The sequence below is a fragment of the Python bivittatus genome, unplaced genomic scaffold (assembly GCF_059951505.1).
Source record: "Python bivittatus isolate LINGU-HERP-01145 unplaced genomic scaffold, Pbiv_v1 ctg000610_np1212, whole genome shotgun sequence".
Taxonomy (NCBI): domain Eukaryota; kingdom Metazoa; phylum Chordata; class Lepidosauria; order Squamata; family Pythonidae; genus Python; species Python bivittatus.
Genome location: NW_028277088.1, coordinates 696539 through 720557, shown reverse-complemented (window position 1 = coordinate 720557; position 24019 = coordinate 696539). Strand labels below are relative to the sequence as shown.

Genomic DNA, 24019 nt, shown 5'->3' with positions numbered 1-24019 from the left:
TCTTTTGCAGGGAAAGAAAGAGAGTAGAAAAGTAGAAGTTCTTTTTCCCCTTTTCTCTCCCAGTCACCAGGAGCGGGGGGGCTCTGCCTTCTCCTTGAATTCTGAAATTTCAGCAGGCACGGCTGGCTCAACCCTTGAGGACTAGAAATATGGGTTGTTTTTCATTTTTAAGCGAAGTGCTGATGGTTTCCAGAAATTAAGTGCTGGAAAATGAGATTCCAGGAGACCCTTAGAAGACCTCCAGCCACTGCTAATGATGAGAGTCAGAAAAGCGCACGGTTGTCGGGGAACAGATCAGCTGCTGAGAAATGAATGAAACGCGTTAGGGCAGATACGGAAGCAATTTGGGGTGCTGGCTTAAACCCCCCTGAACTGAATCACCGAGTGCAGCTAATTTGATTTGCACTGGGTTCCAAACACGCCACGGCAGCAGCAGCGGCAGCAGCAGCTTCTCCAGACCTGGGGCCCTCACATGCTTTGGACACCTGGACGGCTCCAGGTTAGAGGAGTTGCAAGAGAAGCGCCATAGCCAGGTCTGCCACCCGCGTTGTGCTGTTTCACTAGCTCACCGGCAGGGGGAGCCAGCGGCATATGTTTTGCTACCCTTGGGAGGGCAGCCCAGGAGCTGCAGGCGTCAGGTGACAAAGGGAACCAATGGGATTTCTTGTGGCCCTAGAATGCAGGGGGCAGGCACTCCGGAGTCCCCTATCTATTTAGCCTACAACTCCCACAATTCTTTGCCTCTGAGTGTTTTGCCGCTGATGGGAACTGAAGTCCCAAAGGCTTGGAAAGGTCTCTGAGGCTTCATTCCTCCATTCTGGTGTTTCTCAACCTCAGCAGCTTGAAGATGCGTGGACTTCAATTCCCAGAATTCCCTAGCATGCATGCTGGCTGAGGAATTCTGGGAGTTGAACTCCACACATCTTAAAGCAAGCTGTCTGGGGAATTCTGGGAGTTGAAGTCCACGCAACTTGAAGTCACTGAGGTTGAGAAACACTGCTCCATTCGATCAACTTTCATCCTCCTTCATGGCTTTACTTTGAGCCCCCTTTTCTCATCTCCTTCATCTCTGGTCCCCAGGTTTCTAAGTAGCAAGAGCTCAAGGCAGCGGGATAACTTTAAAAAATGTTTATTATTATCATCATCATCATCATCATCATCATCATCATCATCATCATCATTATTTCAAGATCTTAACTTTTTCACATTTTTAAACCGGTTTCTCAAAAAAGGCTGGGTGAAGTACAAATTAAAAAAGTCAGTTGAGCCGCAGCGGAGGGTTAGAAATCACAGCAGTGGGAGGGGGCCGGGGGGCGGGGGGCGAAGCCGACTAACCCAGGCAATATATACAGACAGGGACAGACCAAGAAATCAATGCACACCATTCACTGGGGAAGGCCGCTGCGGGAATCGTCTTCCGCCTTCCCTTCCGTTTCTTTTTTCTGTACGAACACACCAAAGCATGCTATGAAGTCAGCGGGGAAAGCAAACACAGACAAGGAACGCGCTCTGCATAAGAGGAAACGGCTCTCGTGCACCTACTTCGCTTCTTCCTTTCTTCCGTTGCGTCGTCGTCTTCTCCGGCGCTTCCCCGGCTTCAGGTCAGGTTGTTCTGCAAACAGTTCACTTCGGGGTCGTCTGGCGTGCCTTTCCCGCTGTCAAGCTTGGGCGACACGGAGTTCTGAATGTTAAAGGATTCCTCGTCCTTGAGGCAGGATTTCAAGGGGTCCTGGAGCTTGTGGGGGGCACTGGGATCATCCTAGATGGATGCGGGGGAGGAAGGGGGCAGGAAGCAGGAGAGAGAAAGCAAGTCAGTTCCGGGAATCGCCTGAACGGACCGGGGAGACGGAGTGCAAATGGCCTGGGTCACAACGGATTCACCCACCCACTCCCTCCCTACCAGGCCTCAGCAGGAGACACCACCTGGCTGGCCTCAGCGGCTTTCCAGAAGGGTCAGGATGGGCCCGCCCAGGGGTGAGAGAGCACCAAGGAATCCCAGGGCTGGAAGGCTGCAAAAAGATCTGGGCAAACCCACACAGCTGGCAAGGGAACTTTACGGGCAGAGCCGTAAAACGGCCAGGAGTCAAGCTCAACTCAACGGGAGCCTTGCCCGTTGCCCCGAAGACCCCGGGCTGATCTTGGACAAGGGCAAATGAGCCTCAGCAGAATCTGGGGCTCCTGACGTTCACAGTCCCCTCAAGGCTGCCAGCCACCACACTTGTTCTCAGCAGAGATGAAGGTGCCGAGGAAACAGCTGAGGTGGGGAAGTGTCCAGATCCACGGCGTTGCCTTGTACCACAGTCTCAGCACACCATCCCTACAGTTGGTCCCCAAGCTCTGCCAACAGGGCTGGGCTGGGCTGGGCTGGGCTGGGCTGGGCTGGGCTGGGCTGGGCGTGCCCATGGAAGCAAGCGAGCCACCTTGGACCACCAGCCACACAATCAAGGGGAAGACAAGCTCTAGAACCTGGCGGGTATTGTGCAAATGTTGGCGCCTTTCATAGGACAGGCCGACCCTGACCCATCTTTTCAGGAGGAAGGCATCATGTACTCATTCTGTGCACTGTCACAGGGCCAACCTTCTGCAGAAAATTGGATTCAAATAATAATAAAAAACAATAATGCCCCAAATCTCATGCACTCCTGCTGGGAATATCAAGATCTTGTGAGCCAGGGGAGTACACGGGGGACGTGGAGGAGGTATCAAAAAAGTGAAGATGTCAGCCATCACGGCACAAAGGAGTGCCCCTTTTTTGCACGCATTGCGTAGGCAACACATATTACCACAATTGTGTTTTTGACCCTCCACCCGCCCCCCGCAAAGCTCCTGCCACAGTGAACGATGGGTGGAATTTGGCATCACTGTAGACCGAAAGGTGGCTTTTAATTAAAACCTGGTGAAACGAGAGCCAACTTTGGACCCACTGCCCAGCTACCTTCAACACCCAGATGAAAGGACCTGTCCCCCACGCATCTGGACAGAGGCAGCCTGGGGGAAGCTTTTCTGCCCTACCCAGAGAGGGAGGGATCCCAAGCACCATTCACACGGATTTCTTTGGCCTGATGCATTTTGGAGAACGTGTCTTTCTTGATGGCCTTCTGGCTGTCGTGCTCTGCAAAACCCGCTGAGTCCAGGGCCTGCCCTCCGCTGGGATCTCTCAGCCCAAGGGCCAGCTGTCAGGGGCCCCCTTGGAGGCAAAGCCGAGGAAGCTACAAGACCTGATTTTCTTTCCCATGTGGCTTGGATGGGAAGTTCTAAAAGGTTGCTCAAGTCCCAGTTTAGCAGCTTTGGCTGCCTCTCCCTGGAAAGGGAGGCGTTCAGCATTTTTTAACGCGATACTGCTAGCGTTGTGCTTTCTAGAAAAGTTAGACTCCTCTTGACTTTTATTTCTATTTATTCTAGCTGTGACGGTCCCGTAACAATCCCATACACTCCAGCAAGTAAGCGGGGCATAGCAGGTTGCTGACTTCACTTCTTCCCTGCCCTGAGAACTGCTTGGTTGACTCCAAAAATGAAATCGAAGAATGAGATATTTAATACCTAAAATTAAACCAATGCATGTCAATGCATACCTCTGCATAGTTAAAACAGAAAATAAAACATAGGGTTGGGCAGCGTTCTGCTTTGGATTCCCAAAAAGAGCCTCAGAGGGCAAATGAGCAGTTATCTGCGACTCTTTAAAGCAGCTCTGTCTTTTCCCAGGAAAGGAGAGAGCTGCTTTAAAGAGCCGCAGACCGCTGGCCTCCAAAGCTCTTTTTCTGCAGCTGAACCTGAAGCCCTGCCCGGCCCTCAGGTGGAGCCTGGGGGTGAAACTCTGCTCGCACCTCTGGGAGCGCCAACGCGGTTCTGAACATGCCCCTGCGCTGGAGGACTATCCCCTGCACCTCCCCCTCCCCTCCCCTCCCCTCGTCTCCTCTCCCCTCCTTAGCGCAGCAGCAACTGTGGAGAAGGGAGGCAGCCAGCACACCCAGCACCCTCCTGCTCCCACTCCCAAATTCCTAATTTGCCCAGCAGACCAGTGTGGTCCCAGGCCAGATACGAGCAGACCCGCCACGACAGACAAGCCCGGGCTCTGATGGAGGATGGAGACAAGCAGACGGGGAGAAGACACACGGGCCCTCTGGAAGGGGGCTCAGACCAGCTGCAGTGCCAGGTGACAAAGAGGACTTTAAGAGGGGTGGGCAGACTCCCCCAACCTCCCCCCCAATAAGATCTAGGGCAGAGAGCAGGAGATCAGCAACCTTCATCCAAGCACTGACCCCCACCCGTGATGGGGAAGGAGGCCCCTGGTCTGCTCTGGGGCAGCTCCCCCAAAACCGGGTGTCCTTGGGATGTTTAGGATTCAGTTCCCAGAACCCCCTGGCCAGCGCGGCCATTGCTGAATCCTGGGGGCTGAAGTCCCCACGTCGGAAGGCAGCTCTGGGGGCGCGAGTCCCACTTCAGATTCCGAGGGTCACATCCTGCTTTCTCCGGCGGCCTTGAACATCTCTGAGGAGCCCAGCTAGTGCAATGGGGCAGAGGTGGGCAATGCAGGGCCAGATCCAGAGGAGGCTGTGGGGAGACCCCTGTTCAGAGACCCTTCCTGACGAGGAGGGGCGTCCAACCCATCCGATGAGCCCCTGGCTAGGGAAAAGTGTGCGGGATGCCGGGGGGCTCGGCCACACAGCCCCTCATTCCTCAGCATCTGTTTTCTGGGTGGAAAATCCCCCTGGAGCCGTCCTGGACAGGCGGCTGAGGGGGGACTGAACAGCCCCTGGGAAGAAGAATGTGCATTTTTGTTCTCCTTATCTCTTATCTTACCCCTCAGGCTAATACAGCAACAGGATCCTAACCCAGGAGCTCTGGAGCTGCGAGGGCATCTGGTCGTGCGCAGCCGACGGCTGGCTCGTCTCAAAGCAAAAAGCCCGAGCGTGCCTCACGGCAGCTCTGCAAGAAGATGCAGCAATGCTGTTCGTGCAGCTCCAGGTACCTTCCCTAAAGCCCTGGGGGGTGGGGGGGCTACATGCTGAAGGAGTGGCGCAAGCGGTGTTAAGGCAGACTGGAAGGAGGAATGACCTCCAGCACGGGAGGAAGACCGAGAAGAAGGCCGAGGGTGGAGGAAGGCGAAGAAAGGCTGTTAGTCTCTTGTTCTCCTAAAACCAGATGGATGGAGCTGAGTGTGGGAAAACTGGGGAAGGAAAAAGGGACAGACTTCTTCACACCAGGCCGATGGCAGTGGTGGGGCGCACCCCCAGAAGGGGTTGTGATGCCACCACCACCAACAGCTTTAAAGAGGAATTAGAGTCCTTCGGGGAGATCAGGTTAGTACCGGAAGCCCTCTGACGGGAGCACGCACGGGGAGAGAGCCGTGCTGCGGTGCTCGCCTGCCGACTTCATGCAGGGACCCGGTAAGCGGGGGGGCGTCGCCCTGGGGAGGCAGGCTTTCCACCCTGATCCAGCAAGGCAGCCTACCAGGGGTGTCCGCAGGGCATGGTCCAAAAAGTCAAGGTGCAGTCGGAACTCCGGCTGTTTTTTCGGCGCCTGCCCGCTGGAACGAGGCGCCCCCCAAGACCCAGCTGCCCCTGCAGAGCTGGCTCTTCGCCCCGGCCTTTGGCGAGGGTGGGGCGGGCCTCCTTGCTCTGCCATCTTTTGTTCCTGCCTTATGGTTCTCCCGCCTTGCTGCGCTTTCACTTTGCGAACCGCCCAGAGTCGCTGGGCAGAGGGCAGATTTAAGAAAGAAGCCAATAAATCCAGTGCCCAGCTGGAGTTTCCCTCTCGGCATGTTGGACCAGACCCGGCAACCCGCAGCCCAAGCAGCCGCGCTCCAGGCCCGCTTCCCGGGCCCCTTGGGTGGCAGGGAGCAGCCGCCGAGGCCGAGCATGCTGGGGGGCAGTGGGGGGCGGGGGGCGGGGAGGCCGCCGGGGCCGGGCATGCCGAAGGGCGGGAGACGTGAAGAAGACACGTTACCTGACATATAATGTTATCATAGTAAGCCAATGCACGAGCGTGGGGGGAGTGGTTACACGGGGTGTCGCAAAATTTCCTTACATTTGGGTGGGATCCCTCGGCAATGGTGGAGAGGGAGAAGTTGTCGTTGTGGAGCTCCGAAGGTGTTCGGTATCTGGGAAGAGGAGGGAAAACAGGGAAGGATGAGCGAAAGCGACGGAAGGAATTGCCCTCGTGAATGCTTCTGCTGTGCCTTCCTGGGCAGACTCTTTCCTGGGCAGAACGGGCAGTGCACTGCAAAGTGGGTGCCTCTGAGCATGTACAGGAGGCCTGCTGTCTGACTGCGAACATTTCATGCCGTTTAATTGGCAGGCGGCCACACCTGGCTGATCCCCAGAAGACTAAGAAGGGTCGAGCCTTGGTATTATTTGGATGGAAGACCACCAAGAGATCCCAGGGCTGGAAAGGGGTGTGTGTGTGTGTGTATGTGTGTAAAGAAAAATATTGGGGAAAAAACACAGGTTTTTTCCCAAGATCCATCCATCCATCCATCCATCCATCCATCCATCCATCCATCCTTCTTTCTTTCTTTCTTTCTTTCTTTCTTTCTTTCTTTCTTTCTTTCTTTCTTTCTTTCTTTCTTTCTTTCTTTCTTTCTCTCTCTCTCTCTTTCTCTCTTTTTCTCCTTCCTTCCGTCCTTCCTTCCTTCCTCCCTCCCTCCCTCCCTCCCTTCCTTCCTTCCTTCCTTCCTTCCTTCCTTCCTTCCTTCCTTCCTTCCTTCCCTCCTTCCTTCCTTCTTTCTCCCTCCCTCCCTCCCTCCCTCCCTCCTTCTTTTCTCTTTCCAACCTGGGGTCTCCTGGTAGACCCATTTATCTTCTGTGCTATTACCAAGAAATCTGCATGCATAGGAGTATCTGCCCCACACGACCCAGCTCACCCCACAGAAAGCTTTATTCCTCTTAAGCCTTTCACACTGAATCATCCAACTTCATCCCCTATTCTATGCATGTGTTTGTCTTTAATTTATGTTGATTTAACTAGCTATGATTTGTTTTTTAAAAATTAAATTTATCTGCAATTAGCTAGAATTTGCTTTAGCTGATGTTTTAATTGTAGAAGGAGAATAATAATGTTCCATTGTAATAACTATCTAGACAGACACATATTGAAGCTTTACAAAATGGGTAAATAAGAACATTTGGAGGAGATGAGATTTTTCTCAAATTTGACCTTGGATCTTTCCGGGGTCTCTTTCTTGTCCCATTTTTAGGAGAATCTTGCAAGTTTCAAAGGAAAAGTTTTGTCCTGGCAACACAGTGGGGTTTTTGAAACATCCTTTCATTTATCACTGCATGAATTAAGCCCCCCCCCCATCAGCCCAAGGCAGCTTCCAGCCCTGCATCGAAGCCATCCGTGGCTCCAAATGGCTGCTGCTGGCACACCGGTCTCCTCAGCCCCCCAACACACCCCCTCCCCGCAATGCCGGCGCCCAAGAGGAGGAAGGGGGAAAGCCCAGATCCGCTGCCCTGTGACCGTGGGAAGCGGGCGCCTTTGCATCCCAGGCGGCTTTGTTTCCCCTCCCCTGACCGGTGACCCCAAAGCCCTCAGTGCTGGAATCTTCCCAAGCCCCCCGTCCGAAGGACAATGCGCCATCTGCTCCCGCTGGGCTCGGAGGCTCCCTCGCAGAGGGCAGCTGCTGAGGGCTCCCTCTGAAAAGTTCTCCCAGGGCTCGGAAAGGGAGGGGGGATCGTGGTTGTGCATTGGGGGCGGGGGGGGGGACAGCTCATTTGCATCTGTTAGCAATCCCTGAAAGAAAGGGGCGTGGGGGGGCACCCAGCCTGCTCCCGTGACCCCTGCAGAATGGGGCCCGGTGCCTCAGAGGAGCGCCAGTGGCAGTTCCCAGCCCTGCCTCCACACACCCCCTTGCAAACCGCGGGGGGATGCCTCCGCAGAAGGAGCAGGGAGGCTGCTGGTGGGCACCCCACCCGAAAAGTGTCTGCGCGGAGCAGGGCTGGACCTCAGGGGCCGGAGAAGCTGGGGAGGACGGGGGGGTCCCCCCATCTTCCAGAGCTGTTTGTAAACGGGGATGGGTCTGGCGTGGGTTGTGGTGGAAGGCAAGTGAGCACACCCAGGTTCTGGGGAAGCCCACCTTCAACAAAGGGAGCTTGCTGGCCCCCAGGAAGAGGGGCAGCTCCATGGGGTGCGGAGTCCTTTGGGTCAACGTGGAAGGCCACCCCTTACTTGAAACTCTCCTGGGGCAGCTATCTAGCCACAGATGGAGGCACTATATACTAGCTTTGATGGACTTCTTGGTGCCAACATGGCAGTCCTGATGTTCTTGAGCCATGAGGGAGCTTCGAAATCACGGTTAACCCAGCCAGGTGTGAAAAGCGGCCTCAGCTTTCTCACCAAGACAGAAGCACGATTTTGTCCAATGCAAACTCGCCCGTTGCACATTTTTTCTAACACTGCTGTCCCCTTTGACTCCTAATTATTAGTACAAATCGCAATTGTCTGCTTGAAAGAAAACAGCGCAATCAGCCCAGCCATACCCCCGTTTTATCCAGAGGCATAAGCAAAATGGAACATGGACTCCACCCCGAAGCTGTCAACCGCACCTCAGCCACAGACAAACCTGGAGAACTAGGATGCCACCTTGCAGAACAGTGACCGACAGCTCATTCAGGAGCTGGTCTGCTCACCAAGGCTCAGGGGGAGAGAAGATCCGGAATCCAAAGAGGGTCTTTTCCCCCTCTGCAGCGAGAGAAGACCCTCCCCCCAAAACTGGGAGGGTTTCATGGGTTTAGCTGGGTGACGACCCCAGAAGCCAGTGAGCAGCTGGGAAGGCCTTTGGCTTTCAACATTTCAGCCTTTTCAAGCTAGAACCCCACAGTTCCCCTGGAAAACTCCCCATCATCCACAGCCAGCAGCATAACACTGCCTCCCCGCTTCAGTCGCTTTACGTCAGCTTTCTCTAGCTTCCCTTTGAGGAAACTGGAAAAAGCTTACGGGAAGCTGTGGCTTTTCCAGACCCCAACTCTAGTGACCAGGAGTGGTTCTCTCGCCACCAGAGTTGAAAAGGGGAACCTCTGAGCGTCTTTCCCAGAATGGCCCCCGATGGGCCGGAAGGCAGGGAGGCTCGTGGGTCCAGGATCAGGGTCACACGAGGACAGGAGGAAGCAGGGCAACTTCTAACACCGATCTGCAGAAGCAACTCTTCGTTGTAATACTGGGCTGTGGACCACGGGAAGGAGGCCCGGGATGGCTTGGTGGAACGTAACCCGTGGCTCCGTAGTTGTGATGGAATGGAATTATGAAGGCCAAGCTCAGGGAGATAAGCACTTTCTTAGCTCCCCAGAAGAGTGTGGGAGGAACAAGAGGATGAGACTGGCACCTCCCTGAGGAATTCACACTGTTGTGGCTGGAGGACTTTGAGAGCTGGGGTTTCAGTCTGGGAAGATTCTTGGTAGAGGTTGTAGCTAATAAACATAGCTGGACTGAATTGGCATGGTCTCTTGGAGTTCCTTGGGCTAGGCCTGACAATAGTCCGGCATTCCTGCCTGCCGTAAAGCAGGGGGAGAAAAGCCGCTGAGAACTAACTGCCCCCCCCCCGGTTTTATGCCCCTCTGGTCACACCAGACAGCGAGGTCTCCTGGGGACCGACTTTTATGAGCGCAATTCAAACGCAGGACTGCGTCTCACCCAGACTGGCTTTCCCAGAGCGTGAAATACGGTTTCTGGACTGACGCGGACGGCTGGATTCATCGGCCCGGCCTCCTTCGTGCAGATGGGCTGCCCCTCTGGAGCTACCCTTCCCCCCCAAGTAACGAACACATGAAGTCCCAGACGGGCCACCGCACAGGCAGAAGTGCCACTGTGTGCCACGCAGGAGATGTAGCTTCCATCCAGATCCGCTCCCCTACCCTGGCACTCCTGCAGCTGTGCTCACCCACAGCAGCGCTCCTCTCCTTAGCCTCACTGCAGCCTTGCAGGGTAGACGGGCCATCCCTGCGTTTGATGGTCTGCCTCGCAAGGGGGTTGCCCTTGGAGGTGACTTATAATCGGCCCTTTGGGTTCGTGTGGGAAAGATTGGCATGGGGGGGTACAGGCCCGTTCTAAAATCAGGGGCGTCCGCAGGGTGTGGTCGACAAAGTCAACCGCGACAGCGCAACTGCAGCTGCTCCTGCTTTTTACACGCCAAATGCCGTCACGGTGCACCCTGCCCTATCTGGGCACACCCGGTGAGACCACTCGGAGATGCCGCTTGCAGAACATTTCTCAACGTTCACAGCAGTGGCAGAGAAGGGGGGCGAAGCAGGGGTGGGAAGTGAGCACTCAACCCCTCCATGGCTCGCCCTCCACGCTGCCGCATCTGGACGCTTAACCCCTTTGGGTAAGGACTGAGCGCCTTCCTTCGCGTGGCGGGGTGGGTCTGTCTGGGGTGGCAGGGTTAGCTCGTTGAAAATTCCCCAGCCTTTTGGATGGCTTAGGGCTGTGCACACGGCGCATACCTAGCAGACATGTTAATTCAGAAACTAGGTTAACCGGCTGTAAACTAAGGTGTAAGGACGAGCCGTCTTTTTCCTGGCTGGGAGAGCAGGCAACGTGCTTTCAAGGAGAAGGCGGGCTGTCCTGTAGATGGGCAGAGCCAGACTTTGGGGGGGGGCTATTTTAATGATGTGAAGCCTACTTTAGGGCTTAACGCAGCTCCTCTTCCTTATTTCTTGCTTCAGAAGAGCAGGCCACCACGCCTGGAGTTTTCAGCAACTGATGATTGCATCTCCAAAATTTGGAGGCCACACGCCCAGCCCCGGGATAAGCCAAGCCCTGGCAGGCCAGATCTAGGGGCACCCCGTGTGGCGGATGGTCCACAGCCAGGAGGGTCAGCCAGACAGGCCTGGGCTGTGCTGCTTCTGCTGCAGCGCAGAGTCTCCTGAACAGAAACGCGGCTGCTCCCTCTTCTCCTGCGCTGTGGGGAGGGGAGGCGTTTATCCAGGAAATTTATAGCCCGAAGACAAACCAGCCGTCAACAGGACAGCCATTTCATCTCAGGTGTACCAACTTGGCAGCCTTCCCAGCCAGAAGGTCCGTCCATAAATCAGAGGTTTGAGCAGGGAGGACCGTTAGGGATCCCCTTGATGGCTGGCGTGTGCCCTGAAAATCTCTCCTTCCGTGTAGAAGGGATGAGACCGGCGGGCAGGAAAAGCAGTCCTTGGGCGAGGGAGGACTGTTACGCCAACCTTTTTTTAAGAGGGCACCCGGGAAGGTTGATTGAGTTTTAGCTCCAGAGGTATTGAGGCGGTGACGATTGTAATGCAAGTTTTACCTCTGTGGAAGCCGCGTGGAAATGGATGTGATAAGGTAGAATGTGGAACTGAGCAACTCAGGAGCAGCTGGTGAACAAGAGTATAATAGAGGTTGAAGGACAGGGAAGAGATGTCGCCAAGGGGCTTGTGGCTTCAGTCGCACAGCTGCAGGTGCCATTTTGATTTTGGGGGAGGATGGAGAAAGAAGGAAAGGATGTGAACCAAGCCAGGACCGATGTCACATTGACTCCCCTGGAACGGCTGCCACGAGAGAGAGAGTAGCCAGCCAGAGCACGCTGGAGCTGAGCAGGATGGAACAGAACAGGGCCGCTGGTGCCCCCAATGAGAAGTCACTGGAAAGTGCAGGTGACCCGTGTTCATCACCATCTCCACCGGAGCAATCAGATCTGGAAGGGCACCGGAGGCCGAAGGGGAGGCAGAAGTTCCTTCTGCTCTTGGGGAGGGACTCGACTGCTGGATGGAAGCGAGGGGCACTTCTGGGCGGAGGATGAAGCAGGTGGGGCACAACTGCCATATTCACTAGGATGTGGGTGATGGGAAGGGCAGCAGAAGCGAAGCTGGGAGGCTAAAGCTGGTGCTTGGATTTCCAGGATGGTGACCCAACCAAGAGCCCTGAGAATGACCCGTTTGGTGCCAGTTTAGGGCCAGAGAAAGAGAGGCAAGAGTCCGGACGAAACCACAGGCAGAATCAGAAGGGAGGGCTGCTGATGTGCCAGCCTATGCTCAACTTCTGCTGGCAACCTTGGAGGACCTGTTTGCATTCAGGCTAGCCCGGGCAGGTACGGACCACAACAGCACATGCCCTGGGGGTTAGCCTGGAGAAGTTGGAGGTGGTGCCCTCCAGAGTGAGAGATCAGGAGTGTGCAGGGAGTTCTCCCAGCTTTGTAACTCCCCAGGAAGGCAGAAGATGACTGGGTATCGGTGGGGACACAAAGGGAAAGTGTAAATGAGATGGGATTGAGGAGAAGATGGGGGGTAGATAGGAGAGTGTGCCTATGTCAGGGTGTGAACTCTGGGCCAGCCAGCCAGCCGTGTTTGCACATGACAGGTGACACAGAACACCTGACAGGCTGGGACAGGAAGGGATGGAGAACTGTGGTTGGCCTCTGGGGATGAGGTAGGGGGGACTCAGACTCGGTCCATGATAGGCAGAAGGAGAGGTAGTGGGGACCCTGGGTGCACTGTCCCAGGAAAAGCAGGGCAGGCCCAGGGCAGGCCCTTCTTCTAAGCCGGCTGCTCCTGATCTGGGCCCTGGGGGCAAACTCATAGGTCTCCAGCTACTGCTGGTAAACGCCAGGTCTGTCCACAATGAGATTGCATTCATATGCAGTTTAGGGATGGTGGAAATGGCTGGCCCGAGATGGGGATGTCACCTTGTGTGAAATTAGCCTGAAATCGGATTTCAGGTCCTGCAGCAATCATGACACCAAGGTCAGGAGGGAGGCAGCATGGCTGTGATGGCGCGTGCGGTTGTGCCTGGCACAAAGCGCTGCCCTGGAGGTGCCCAGATGCGAGTGCCTTTGTGTGGAAGGGGGCTGCACTGACATCAGGGCCACTGGTGGTGTAGCAACCCAGCAACTGCCCTGTGGTGGTCCTCCACAGACTCCTGCATCTTCTCTCAGGTTAGGTGTAATAGTTCAAGGCTCTTAGTCTCCGGGCCCTGAGGGGGGCATCTGGTACAGCGCGCGAGCGCACGGCCTGCAAAACGACCATGGATTTGTGGTGTCAGGTAGCTCCAGCACGTGCCAAGTCTTTATTTTGGAACAGGTGAGACGTGGCCTGAGAAGGAGGGTATTAAGACCAGTGCTTCGTCACGGTCAGATCACCTCCTTGTCCGGCTGCCGATCCTCTTCTGCACTCACTCCACCCACAGATTCTCACTTCGCTGGCCGTGTTCAGGATCACTTGGATCCCTTTTAGGGAAGGACGGAGGAAACAGGACTCTTACAGGGATCCCAGCTGATCCTGCAGGTTTTTCTGGTGGAGAAGGTGGCTTGTATGGACTCTGGGTTAGATGTCAGTTGGACAGCATCCACTTCAGAGAGCAAGGCAGCCCCTTCCACGATAATCTGGGATTCTTTTGAAGTTAAAATAGGCGTTCTTCTATGCTGGTGGAGAGGTCAGTAGGGTCCTCAGTAGTCTGAACCTCACCATCAGCAGGCCAGTTCCATGCTTGCTTGACTCCTTCGGGCAGCCAGCCAGGGCAGGAGCAACTGGTATGGGGAGGCATTGCTTCCTTGGGGAAAGGCGTAATAACACCAGCTTCGAAGAAGGGGTTGGCACCCCCTCTTTTGAAGACATCTACCCCTTGATAACTGTCGTCCAGTTTCCATCCTTCCTCTTTTAGGGAAGGTTGTGGGGAACCAACTACAGAGGATCAAAAAGGATGTGGGTTATTTGGATCATTTTCACCCAGGATTCAACCCTGGTCCTGGGGCAAAAAGAGCATTGGCCGCTGTGGTGGAGGACCTTTGTTGGGACCTGGATGTGGGGAGTGCACCCCTTCTGGTCTTGTTAGAATTCAGGGGTATTTGATACCATCGAACATGATACCCTTCTGGGACATCTACAAGGACTGAGAGTTGGAGGCACCATTTTACAGGTTCTACACTGAACGGATGTGTCCGGTAAGTGGCGCTGGGGGAGAAGTACTCGAGCCTGGCAATGTGGGGACCTTGGAGACCCTCCCCTATGCTCTTTAGTATCTACTTAAACCCTTTAAGAGAGGATATCACAGGTTTGGGGCAAGGTATCCTCAATATGTTGATGATGCTCAGTTCTACATCACCAGCCCAGATCAAGCTAGAGATGCCACCAAAGTCCTGATCTGGTGCCCAGAAGCAGTGAGAATCTGGATGAGGCAAAACAAGCTTAGAATAAATCCCACCAAGACAGAGATGCTGTTTGCCCATAGACATCAGGGCATCATATTAACACCACCTCAGTAGTCACTCAGGATGGGGTTCTGCTCCTCCAGTGAGGTCCTCCTAGACTCAAGGCTCCTGCTGAACCAGCAGGCGGAAGCCGTGACCAGGCTGGTGCACTAGTTACAACCCATCCTGGGCCAGGATGCCCTGGAGACGGCAACCCATACTTGGATGACCACTCGGCTGGACTGCTACAGCACGGCCTATACGGGGCTGCCTTTGGAGACGACCCCAAGGCTGCCGCTGTACCAAATGCAGGAGGAAGAACCCTGCCTGTCTGGAGCAAGGCTGATTTTAAAGCTACTTTGCCCAACGCAAAGGCTGGTTGTTACCTTGAAACCCCTATGGCGCAGCTTAACGTTGCAGTGGGCAGAGTCCCCCCTCCTTGTGAGGTGCAGAGGGGCCTTCTCAGAAGCAACCCCCCCCCCTTGGGGGAATCCTCTCTCCTCTCCCTTCCTGGCATTTCCAAAGCAAGCGAAAAGCACCCTTTTCTAACAGGCTCTTGGGCCAGGCTGACTGGGGGCACCTTAACAGTTTCACAGGGTTTACTGTCTTATTGTATATATTTCATTATATTAGATTTTGCTGCTGATTCTTCTTCTTTTTTTAACTGCTTGCCACCCAGCACCCTTTGAGACTGGGATCACTAGAAATACTGTTAAACAAACATCTCAGCTCCTTCCCAAGGCCATCCAAGAGAGAGGGTGGAAGGAAAGAGCTTCAAGGATAAACTCTGGAGCTCCAAATCGGCGCTACCAACGGTTAAGCTTAAGCCTTCAGTCTCTCTGCAAGAAACCCCTAATCTAGCAAAGTTGCGCCCGAGAGACTTCGTCTGCATCACGCCTAGTGCTGCAGGAAGGGTGAAGGCTGCAGGCTGAAGTGGATCGTCAAACCCAGGCAGGGACCCTGACGTTCTGCTGTCCCTCACGTGCCCGGCACTGGCAGAGATGCCCCCTTCAAGGGCACCCTTTCTACACACTTGGGGAAAGCTAGAATCGCCTGCTCTGTTCATCCACAGGCCCAGTTCTTCTGAGACCAACATTCCCGAGGGTACGTCAGACACACGCTGCTCTTTTCTGCAGCCAGCGGGCACATGCTGCGATCCAGCACATAAAACATTTCTCGACACTCTTATGGCCAAGGACCGTGTTTCCGGTCATTCAGCTGAGTTCAGAGATTAAGCCAAGGCAGGGTTTGTGAAATAATCTACAAGGCGGTGCTTCAACCCGCTTCGTGAAGACATAAGCCACGGTTTATAAACCGTATTGGCTGGGTTCTTGCAGCATGCTAAGCCAGAATAGATCAAATCACACAAGGGCTGACCGTCATAGGGAAACAAGCAGATTACCTGCGAGCCGCAGAAGAACCTATGAGAGTTTGCATGGGAAGAACCCCGAAGCAATTTCATCCGATCCAGCCTGACATCGCAGCGGGACGTCCGCCCTAACCCTTCTGAAGTTGTCAAGGCCATGACATAAATAAGGTGTCAAATCAGAGGCACAAATCCAGCTGCTGAGACTCTCCAATTCAGTCTGGTGGACGAGGAAGAGGGGTGCTGTGCTCTGGGCCTCCCCACAGCGCTGGAGGGCCAAAGCTCAACAGGAGGAGCCTTCCAGGTCCTCCTTCCCAGTCTGGCAGCCCTGCAAATGTGCAGTCACGGCGAGGGATTCCTTGGGGCTGACCTCCCAATGGGATGTTGGTCTAGATCAGTGTTTCTCCACCTTGGCCGCTCTAAGATGCGTGGACTTCGACTCCCAGAATTCCCCAGCCAGCACGGCTGGGGAATTCTGGGAGTTGAAGTCCACGCATCTTAGAGCACCCAAGGTGGAGAAACACTGCTCTGAATAATTCTGCGTTCACTCAACAGAGCTCCAATAGGCCAAAGGGGAAGAAAAGGGGGGTTATTAATATCAGACATCTGGACCCCGCTGATCAGGCTAGCTGGGGATGATGGGAGCTGCATCACATGGGGAAAGGCAGCTGCTCTGGAGAGCCGTCTGGGGGGGATTTTTGCCAGAGGGGGACCCCTCCTCCCTCCTTCCCACTCACTTGCTCTTGCGTAGCTTGATGTTTTCCGTCTTGAGCAAGTAAAGCTTCTTGGCAAAGAACACGGTCATCATGAACAGCAGCAAGACCACGAGGGCCGCCGAGCCCACGGCCACACACATGACCTGGAAGTCGGTGATGATCGATTCGCAGCGGATCCCTTTGTGCCAGATGTAATCCTGGGTATTGCACCTGCGGGGGGGAAGACAGAGCGCGACTCAGCGACGGGGCCGAGCCGGCCCTCTGCCGAGGCTGAAAAGGCCCTAGCTCTCTCCCTCTGCTAGAGGTGCAACAGAGCCTCCATGGGAGGATGCAGTATACCTTAGGAACAGATCGTGCGGATGGAAGAGGTTGGCTTGGCTGCGACGACCGTCAGAGGAAATGCTAACGGAGGCTGAGCTTCTTCAGTGCAAAACAATCGGGAGCGTTCCTTGGTAGCGCCCTTTCCAAGTGGCACATTTTATACAGCTGTCAGCTGGAAAAGGCGCTACCAGACTCCTCCTGATGTTTGGCTTCCGCAGACTAAGGTGGCTCTCCTCCTACAAGGTCTTCAGGGCAAAAAGTACCTCTTACACATTTTCCAGGAATCCCACAACAGAGCTGGGTGATCGTGCTCAGGAGACAGATAGCAAGAGAGAGAACCTGAAGTGAAAAGGGAGGCTGATCTCAAATTCAAATTATTGGACTTTTATCCCTGTACTTTTTGATTCTATATTTCATTCTTATTCCTCATTACATATCTTATACTGACACAGGCTACTTGTAAAATGATATATATTTATGTTCACTTACTTTTTAGGTTTTATGTCGCGGTTTTCCGGCCTTATGGCTGTAATAAAGTTATTTGAGTTTGAATTTGAGAAGGTTCTCTGTGCACTGCCTCCTCAAACCCCATGGTTTTTAAGCTGATGCAGATTATTTAGGAAGTTCAGTGCCTTTTCTCACCTACAGGTCGCCGTGACGGAGCTGCACCCGGCAGGACAGCCTGCTGTGCCCAGAAGCAGCTGGAACGTTCTGCGGCAAGGCGGGTTTCCTCTCTTCCCTTCACACCCACCCTTGAAGGTAGGCCAGCCTAGCATCCCAGGGCTGGTGGCAGATGGCGAACATGATGTGCCTGAGACTTCCAGGGAACTCAGGACACACAGGAGATTTCGGGGGGGGGGGGTCTTCTCTGCTACACCCAGCCTTCCCCAATCTTGCAACCCCCAGATGTGATGGAAGCTGGGGGCCCTGCAGTCCATGGTTATGGGAACTGTAGTCTAAACAAATGCAACAGGTGCAATATAAGTGGCGGCCACCCAGGTGTCATTTAAATGCAAAGAAAATTCTCAGATGGTAAGATCTGCCCAACAGGGAAACGAGCCTCCTGTGGAGGCTGCAGGTTCTCCATCTCTGGAGGCTCGAAGGAGGGGCCGGGTGGGTGAATCGCCTTTCCTGCACCCGGCTGAGGGCGGACTAGGTGATCCTTGAGGGTCCTTTCAGCTCCACACCTCCACGATTCTACGGAGGACACTAGGCTGGGGAAGGGCGTGATACCCCCAACTCCCTCATTCCCAAAGCAGCGTGCCAGAGAAAAGCCCCGTGAGCAGCGCCCGGCCTCTCTGCCCGGAAAGCGGAAGGGAGCCTCTGAGAGAGGGAGGGAGCGCCAGGGGGTTTGAGTGCCTCGTGGGCCAGCAGCAAGGGCCTGGGGAGCTGGCCTGGAGGGGCGTTAAATGGCAAGCCTTTTGGAGAAAGAGCCAGCAAGCATTTCCTCCGCTTCTCATTCAGTGCCGACTGGGGGTTGGCAGAGAAAGGGAAGGGTGGCTGCCTGGAACATACAGGACTCCCTGCCACAAGACACACACAGGCTGAGATGGGCTTGGGCGATGGCAGAGAACCAGCTTGCTCGATTGGCCACCCCAGCCTCAGGCTGCCTGACCGGGCAGACTACCACACCCAGTGCCCCACGCAGCTGCTTCCAGGTATCCAAGGGGATCCATGGCCTGCTCCACGCCTGGCGGCCGCAAGCCATGAGTGTCCAAGCTGATTAACCGCTTGGGATGAGTGGGGGAGGGGCCTCTGGGTGTTGCTCTGACCTAATTCTGGAGCAGCCGCGGGGGGGGTGGGGAAGGCGCTGAGCACCGTCTGCCTCCTCGCCTGCACTCTGGTCTCGCAGACCTGTGGAATTTATGGCCACCAGCCCAGGCGATGGTTTTCCAAGAGGGCTGGATCAATGCACGGAACTTGGAAGACTCCAGACTGGGGCTGGGGGGGGGCTGCCCCCAAAAGCAGATGCCGGGGGCAACAAGGGAGAGGGGAAGATCTCCACCTCCCACCTGCAGGGACCCCAGAAGTCCCAGGTGGCCACAATGGAAAGCAAAACCCCCACCAAGATGGCCCTTGGCCTGATCCCGTGTGTGGCTCCCTGCAGCCCGGCTGTGCCCCAGCAATGCTCTGCTTCATGCCAGCAGGGCCAGGAGGGGTGGCTGCCCTCCCTAAGGTGCTCCAAAGCACCCTGGTAAAGTGCAGGGAGCCTGCCTGGCGGGAACAGCGGAAGCTCCAGGCCGGGAAGAGCATCCAAAAGGCCCTGCCAGAGAGACAAGCGGGCCCTGGCGGCCATCTCTGTCCAGATGTGCTGGCCTGCACCTCCTGCTGGCAGGTCTGGTGGAGAGGAAGATGGGGTTCAGGTAGATTGTAGTCCAGGTAGATTGTGAGAAGTGTGTGCCTTCCAATGTTTGGTATTACAATCCCCATCATTCCCTGGCCACTCAGTCAGGGGCCAGGGAGCAGCCGAAAGAGGGAGCAGCTGTTTTGGGTGCTTATGTTGCCTTTTAAATGATCAAGGAGGGGGAGGGGCCAAAGCTGCTCCTTCTTAGAGTCCATTTTTCAGTGGCGGAGGGTGCAAGCAGGATAACTGAGATGGGGGTGTCATTGGGGGACAGGATCAAATGCCTGGCCTCCCCCCCCCCCGTTCTGACTCAAAGATTTTTAAAAAATCAGTTCTCCTCGATTCAGCCACTGACTGCCCCATTTCAGGAGCACAATCCCTGGGGTTGCAGGAGGGGTGGGGTGGGGGGTGCATGAGGAGTTCCCATGGGGGGAGATCCTTCAGAGGGAGGCACCACCTTGGGCCTGGGGCCTGGGGCCAGGCAAGGGGAGGTGGGGGTCAGGGCGCTTTCCCGCGGGGGCCCAGAGTCCGGAAGTGAAGCAAGAGGACCCCTGAGGTGGCTTGAAAGCCACCGCCACCCTTGTGGTGGCCTCGGGTTCAAGGGCCTGAACCTGCAAAGGGGAGGTGGGTGAAGGGATCCCTTGATTGCAAAAGGGGTGGGCGGGAAGCCTGCCAGGATTCCTCTTCTCCCAAGAATCCTCAACCAGCCGCCCTTCCGCGCTTGGCAGCATCTCTTCATCACGGAAACGGCTACGAAGCAACGCTGCCCATTCGCATGTTGTGAAGAAGTACCCCTGAGCATGTGCCGAGCGTTCTTGGGCACTGAGCAGGACGCCTCCCTTTGCCACTCAGCCCGAAGGACCTCCCTCTTGGCGGCCCCCCCCCTGCGTTTTCAGGGTGCCCGCAGCGCCAGCCCCGGGGTCTCGCCCGCCATCGCTCTCGGCGAGTCGGCGCAGCTGCGGGGTCTGGCTGCTTCCCCCTCGGCGCTGGGTCGGGACGGGGCGCCAAGCGAGGTGAACCCGGTGATGCCCCTCAGGCTGGAGGGGGAAAGACCCTTCCCGAGAGCCGCTCGCTGCGCGCGGAGAACCCGCCGGGCCAGAGGCGACTGAACCCGCGTTCTGTCGGCAAAGGGGGGGGGGTGCGCGTGCGCACGCGCAGCATGCAGGGGGGTTGAAAAGAGCCCTCCTGGCTTCTCCGACTTGGAAGAGCTGCCCCCGCGTGGCCCCATCCTGCTGCAGGCGCAGCCCGGCTCCCGAGATCGGGCCGCGAGAGAGCCCCGCCCCCGCCCGGCCCCGCCCCCTCACCTGCAGAAGGCGCCCAGGTTCTCCACCAGGTAGCACTGCCCCCCGTTGTGGCAATAGCTGGGGAAGGTGTCGCAGACGGACTTGCAGGAGGAGTTGTGCCGGATGTACCCGCTCCGGCACTCGGTGCCGTTCTCGCTGCCCCCCGCGGGCAGGCTCGCCTCCCGGCCGGGATCCAGCGGACGCGGCCGGGGGGTGGCCATGCCGCTGCCCCCAGAGACGACAAAAGTCTGCAGCGGGGGGATGATGTAGCGGCGGCTGGTGGGCTCCGCTCCCTGGAGCCGGGTCTGGATCTTGGGGGTGGCCAGCGTGGGGCGGCGGGAGTCCTTCCCCTCCTCCAAGCCCCGGGCCAGCCCGCCGCCGCCCTCGTCCTCCTCTTCCTCGTCCTCCTCCTCTTCCTCCTCCTCCTCCGGCTCTTCCAGGTCTTCCTCATCCCCGTCCGTGTAGAAAGAGGTGGTGGGGTAGAAATCCGACTCGTCGAAGGGGGTGAAGTCGTCGTAGAGGTCCCGGAAGGCCCACGAGACCCCTTTGTCCTCCGGAGGCTTCCTCTTGGTGGAGTCCAAGCTAGGCCCGCGCAGGCCCCCCCCGTCGAAGAGGTCGTAGTAGTCGATGTCGATGATCTCGGAAGCCAGGGGGTCCAGGGACGGCTTGGGGCTCTGGGCAGCCTTCAGGGCGGTGGGCGCCGCGCTGCGCGGGCTCTCGACCTCCGGTTCAGCGCCGCCGCCTTCCGCTCCCTCCGCCGGGGAACGGCTGGAGGAGCCCACCCGCAGCTCCGGGGGCTCTTCCTGCGGGCTCCGGCCCTGCTCCGGGGCGCCCCCGGCTCCCTCCGGGGCCTGGGCGGGGTGGCCGCGCGTGGGGGACGGCCGGGCTGCAGCTCCGGCGGGGCCGAGCAGCAGGTCCGTCTCGGCGGAGTCGCGGCTGAGCAGGGGGTCCTCCGCCAAAGTGGCCTCCGGGTCGAAGTCGAGCGGGGGAAGCGCAGTGCCCCATCCGCCCAAGCCTCCCGGGCTGGGGGGCGCCTTGGCGTGCGGGTCGCCACTCCCCGCGTCCTCCTGGCTCCCCGCGGCGGGGGGCGGGCTGCCCGGCCCCCCTTTGCCTCTGTCGAAGAGCTTCCACGGCCCATCTTCGCCCTGCCCCGGCTGAGCGAGGCGGGTCGCGGCCGACGACGCTTCCCCGGGCCCCTGGTCCAGATCCCTCTCGCCCATCTCCCGAGCCGTCCTCCTGGAGCAGCCCGGACAGAGGCCCGGCTGGGATTTCTCTTCCTCCGCCCGCTCAGCGAAGCTGCTGGCGGCCGGGTCCCTGGGCGCGACAGCCGAGTCCCCCGGGCCGCCTCCCCCTGCGGCCTTCCCGGCACCGCCGGGGGGCAGGGCAGGGGGCACCAGCTGCGACTCCTTCGCCCGGGCTGCCTGCAAGAAGGGCGCCTCGCCCGCGGAGGCGTTTCCCGACGGCCAAGGGCTATCCCCGGGGGGCGCCGGACGCTCCCTCGCTGGGGCCCGGCTGCTGAGAGTGGCGGGCCCTTGGCTGCTCCTCCAGGGGGGCCCCTGGACAGTGGGGCCGCCCGCGAATCTCGGACGGGGCTCGGAGGCTGGAGGGAAGAAAAGCAGACAAGTCTGAGCGAAGGCACTTCGGGGGCCCCCTCTCTAGCTGCCCCGGCACCTCCCTGCGGCCCTGCGCGGCGCTTCCCCAGCTCCCCAGCCCCCTTGACACCCGCGGGGCCGACCGGGAACCCAACGGGCTTTTCCCGACCAGAGGCGGGGAGGAAAAAGCCCCCTTTCTTCCCTGCGCGGCAGCTCCCGTGGCAAAAATAGCAGCCGCTCGGTGCCCACACATCCTCCGCCCGATTCATCCTTTTCTTCTCTTCCCCTCATTTCGAGCGTAGTAAAGCAGAATTAGTCCCGGGAGGTGTGTCTGCAAGGAAGAAGGAAGGCGCTCGCGGCGAGTGGGGTGCACACCTGCAGAGCTGCCCTCCCTCCGTTTGGGGGTCACATTGCCCCCTACTCCCAGGAAACTGCTGTCTGAGGGTCTTTTATTGGCGGGGGGGGAGCAAGCAAGCGGGCGGGCAGGCAGGCAAGCCGCTCCCCTGCCCCAAAATACGGCTCTTGTTGGCTTTCTCAAAGGAGATCCTGCCCGGGTTTGGCCCCCAGAGTCGAGCCCGAGATAAGCGCCCTGCAGAACGAACGGGTTGGGAGGTGGGGCGGGCGGGCGGGCCGAGGAATCGTTTTCTGCACATGGCCCGGAACACGTTCCTGGGGATGTTGCCTAAGGGGCACCTGGCCAAACTCCCAGGCTGGCCCCTTCCGCCAATTCCGAAAGACAGACCCCTGTCCCCCGCCAAATGCTGGTGACTGTATTAGCGGCTCCCAGCGGGGTGGCCGCCCTTGGCTGTCCTGGCTGGGGATTATGGGGTTTGTAGCCCAGCACATTTGAGGCACGCCAGGCCAGGACATGGCGGGACCTCCTGCTTTGCTGAGAAGATTGGAGGAGCTGCGTCCACGGCCCTGGCTGGAGAACCTCCAATTTCCACGCTCGTGAAGCTTTAGTGACATCAGTCCCAGCCCCCGCCAGAGGCTTCTTATTTATGACACCTCCATCCCAGGGACTCTCCACTTCCTGCCACCCCCTCCAGGAGTAAATAGAGCCGTGAGATTTCTGCAGCCTCTTCCGTTTTTAATTGGGATTTCACAGAGGGGGGGCATACTGCATTTTGAGCCTTCCCCCCCTCCCCGGACGCCTCTCTTCGGCCGCCCGCGAGGGAATCGCCAGGCTCCGATTCTCCGCAGCTCCCTCGCTAAGAAGCCGGAGCGGGGGGGGGGGGGGGGAGCCGGCGTGTGGATTTGGGGACACGTGTCTTGGGTGACAACGGGGCTCGCCCACAAGGAAACCAGAAATGGAAGCGAGCCGGGGAGGGGACCGTCCCGACCCCCAGCCCGCATTTTTCGCGACGCCACCCCTCCCTGCCCCTGCCCTCCCCCGCTCCCTCCCCTGCCCTCGCCCCCCGCGGAAGGGTCGGGGATTGCGGAGGGACCCCCCCCCGGCACTCTGCAGGCCCACCTACCCTCCAGGAGCACCGCCAGGGCCAGCAGGAGGGCGGCGAGGGTGGTCCCCGACGCGGCGAGCGGGCACCCCATTCTGGCACCCCCGGCTCCGGCAGAGGCTCCCGGCTCCCGGCTCGCTTGCTCGCTGGCCGCCGCTCAGCCCCGCGGCATGGCGCGCCCGCCGGACCGACCGCGCCCCCTCCCGCTTCCCGCGCCGGCGATCAGCGCCCCGCCGCCGCTGCCGCCGCGCCGCTCCGCCGCTGCGCCCGCCGCCGCCGCCGCCCCATCTTCGCGCGGCCGCCTCGCCTCGCCTCCAGCAGCAGCGCCCGAGTGCCCAGCCCGCCGCCGCCGCCGCCGCCGCCGCCGCCGCGAGAGGGGGGGCGGGGAGGGGGCGGGGGCGGCGCTTGGGCGTAGGGGAGGAGGAGGCAGCGCCGCCGCCCGCGGAAAGGGGGAGGGGCAGGGGAGGGGCAGGGGAGGGAGGGAGGGGAGGGGAGGGGGAAGGAGAGCCCCGCAGCAGCCGCCCCACCCACGCCCATCATCCCCGCCCGGCCAGCAGGGGCGAGGGGTGCTGTGGTGTCGCCACGCGGGGGAGGGAAGGCGGCGCGGGGCCCAGCCTTGCGGGAGACGGGCCTTGGGGTCCCTCAGCTGCGGAAGACCTGCGGAAGGTGGCTGCGCTGCGCCCTTCCCGGCTGGATGGTACTTGGCCGAGCCGCCCCCGCCAGCAGCTCGGCGGGTCCCGTCGGGCCGCAGGACTCGCGGGCGCTTTTGCCCGGGCGCCTTCGGATGCGGCGGCCGCAAGCCCCGCGTAACCCAC

The 24019-nt window shown here is 58.2% G+C and overlaps 1 protein-coding gene across 1 annotated transcript; it reads right to left on the bottom strand.

Moving 5' to 3' along the window:
• Nucleotides 1-1167: 1167 nt before the first annotated feature.
• Nucleotides 1168-23551, bottom strand: CSPG5 (chondroitin sulfate proteoglycan 5). The gene is made up of 5 exons (XM_088150522.1): nucleotides 23226-23551; nucleotides 20177-21755; nucleotides 16229-16417; nucleotides 6028-6100; nucleotides 1168-1759 (listed from the first exon to the last, which is right to left on the bottom strand). The coding sequence occupies exons 1-5, from the start codon at nucleotides 23296-23298 to the stop codon at nucleotides 1598-1600; spliced, it is 2076 nt and encodes a 691-aa protein (XP_088006648.1). The 5' UTR covers nucleotides 23299-23551; the 3' UTR covers nucleotides 1168-1597.
• Between the last annotated feature and the right edge of the window lie 468 nt (nucleotides 23552-24019).

Coding starts and splice junctions, on each gene's coding strand:
- CSPG5 (XM_088150522.1), bottom strand. CDS start 23,298: ATGGGGTGCCCGCTCGCCGCGTCGGGGACCACCCTCGCCGCCCTCCTG. Junction 6,101..16,228: donor ATCAAGCTACGCAAGAGCAA/GTGAGTGGGAAG, acceptor TCCTCTTCCCAG/ATACCGAACACCTTCGGAGC. Junction 1,760..6,027: donor CCGAGGGATCCCACCCAAAT/GTAAGGAAATTT, acceptor GCATCCATCTAG/GATGATCCCAGTGCCCCCCA.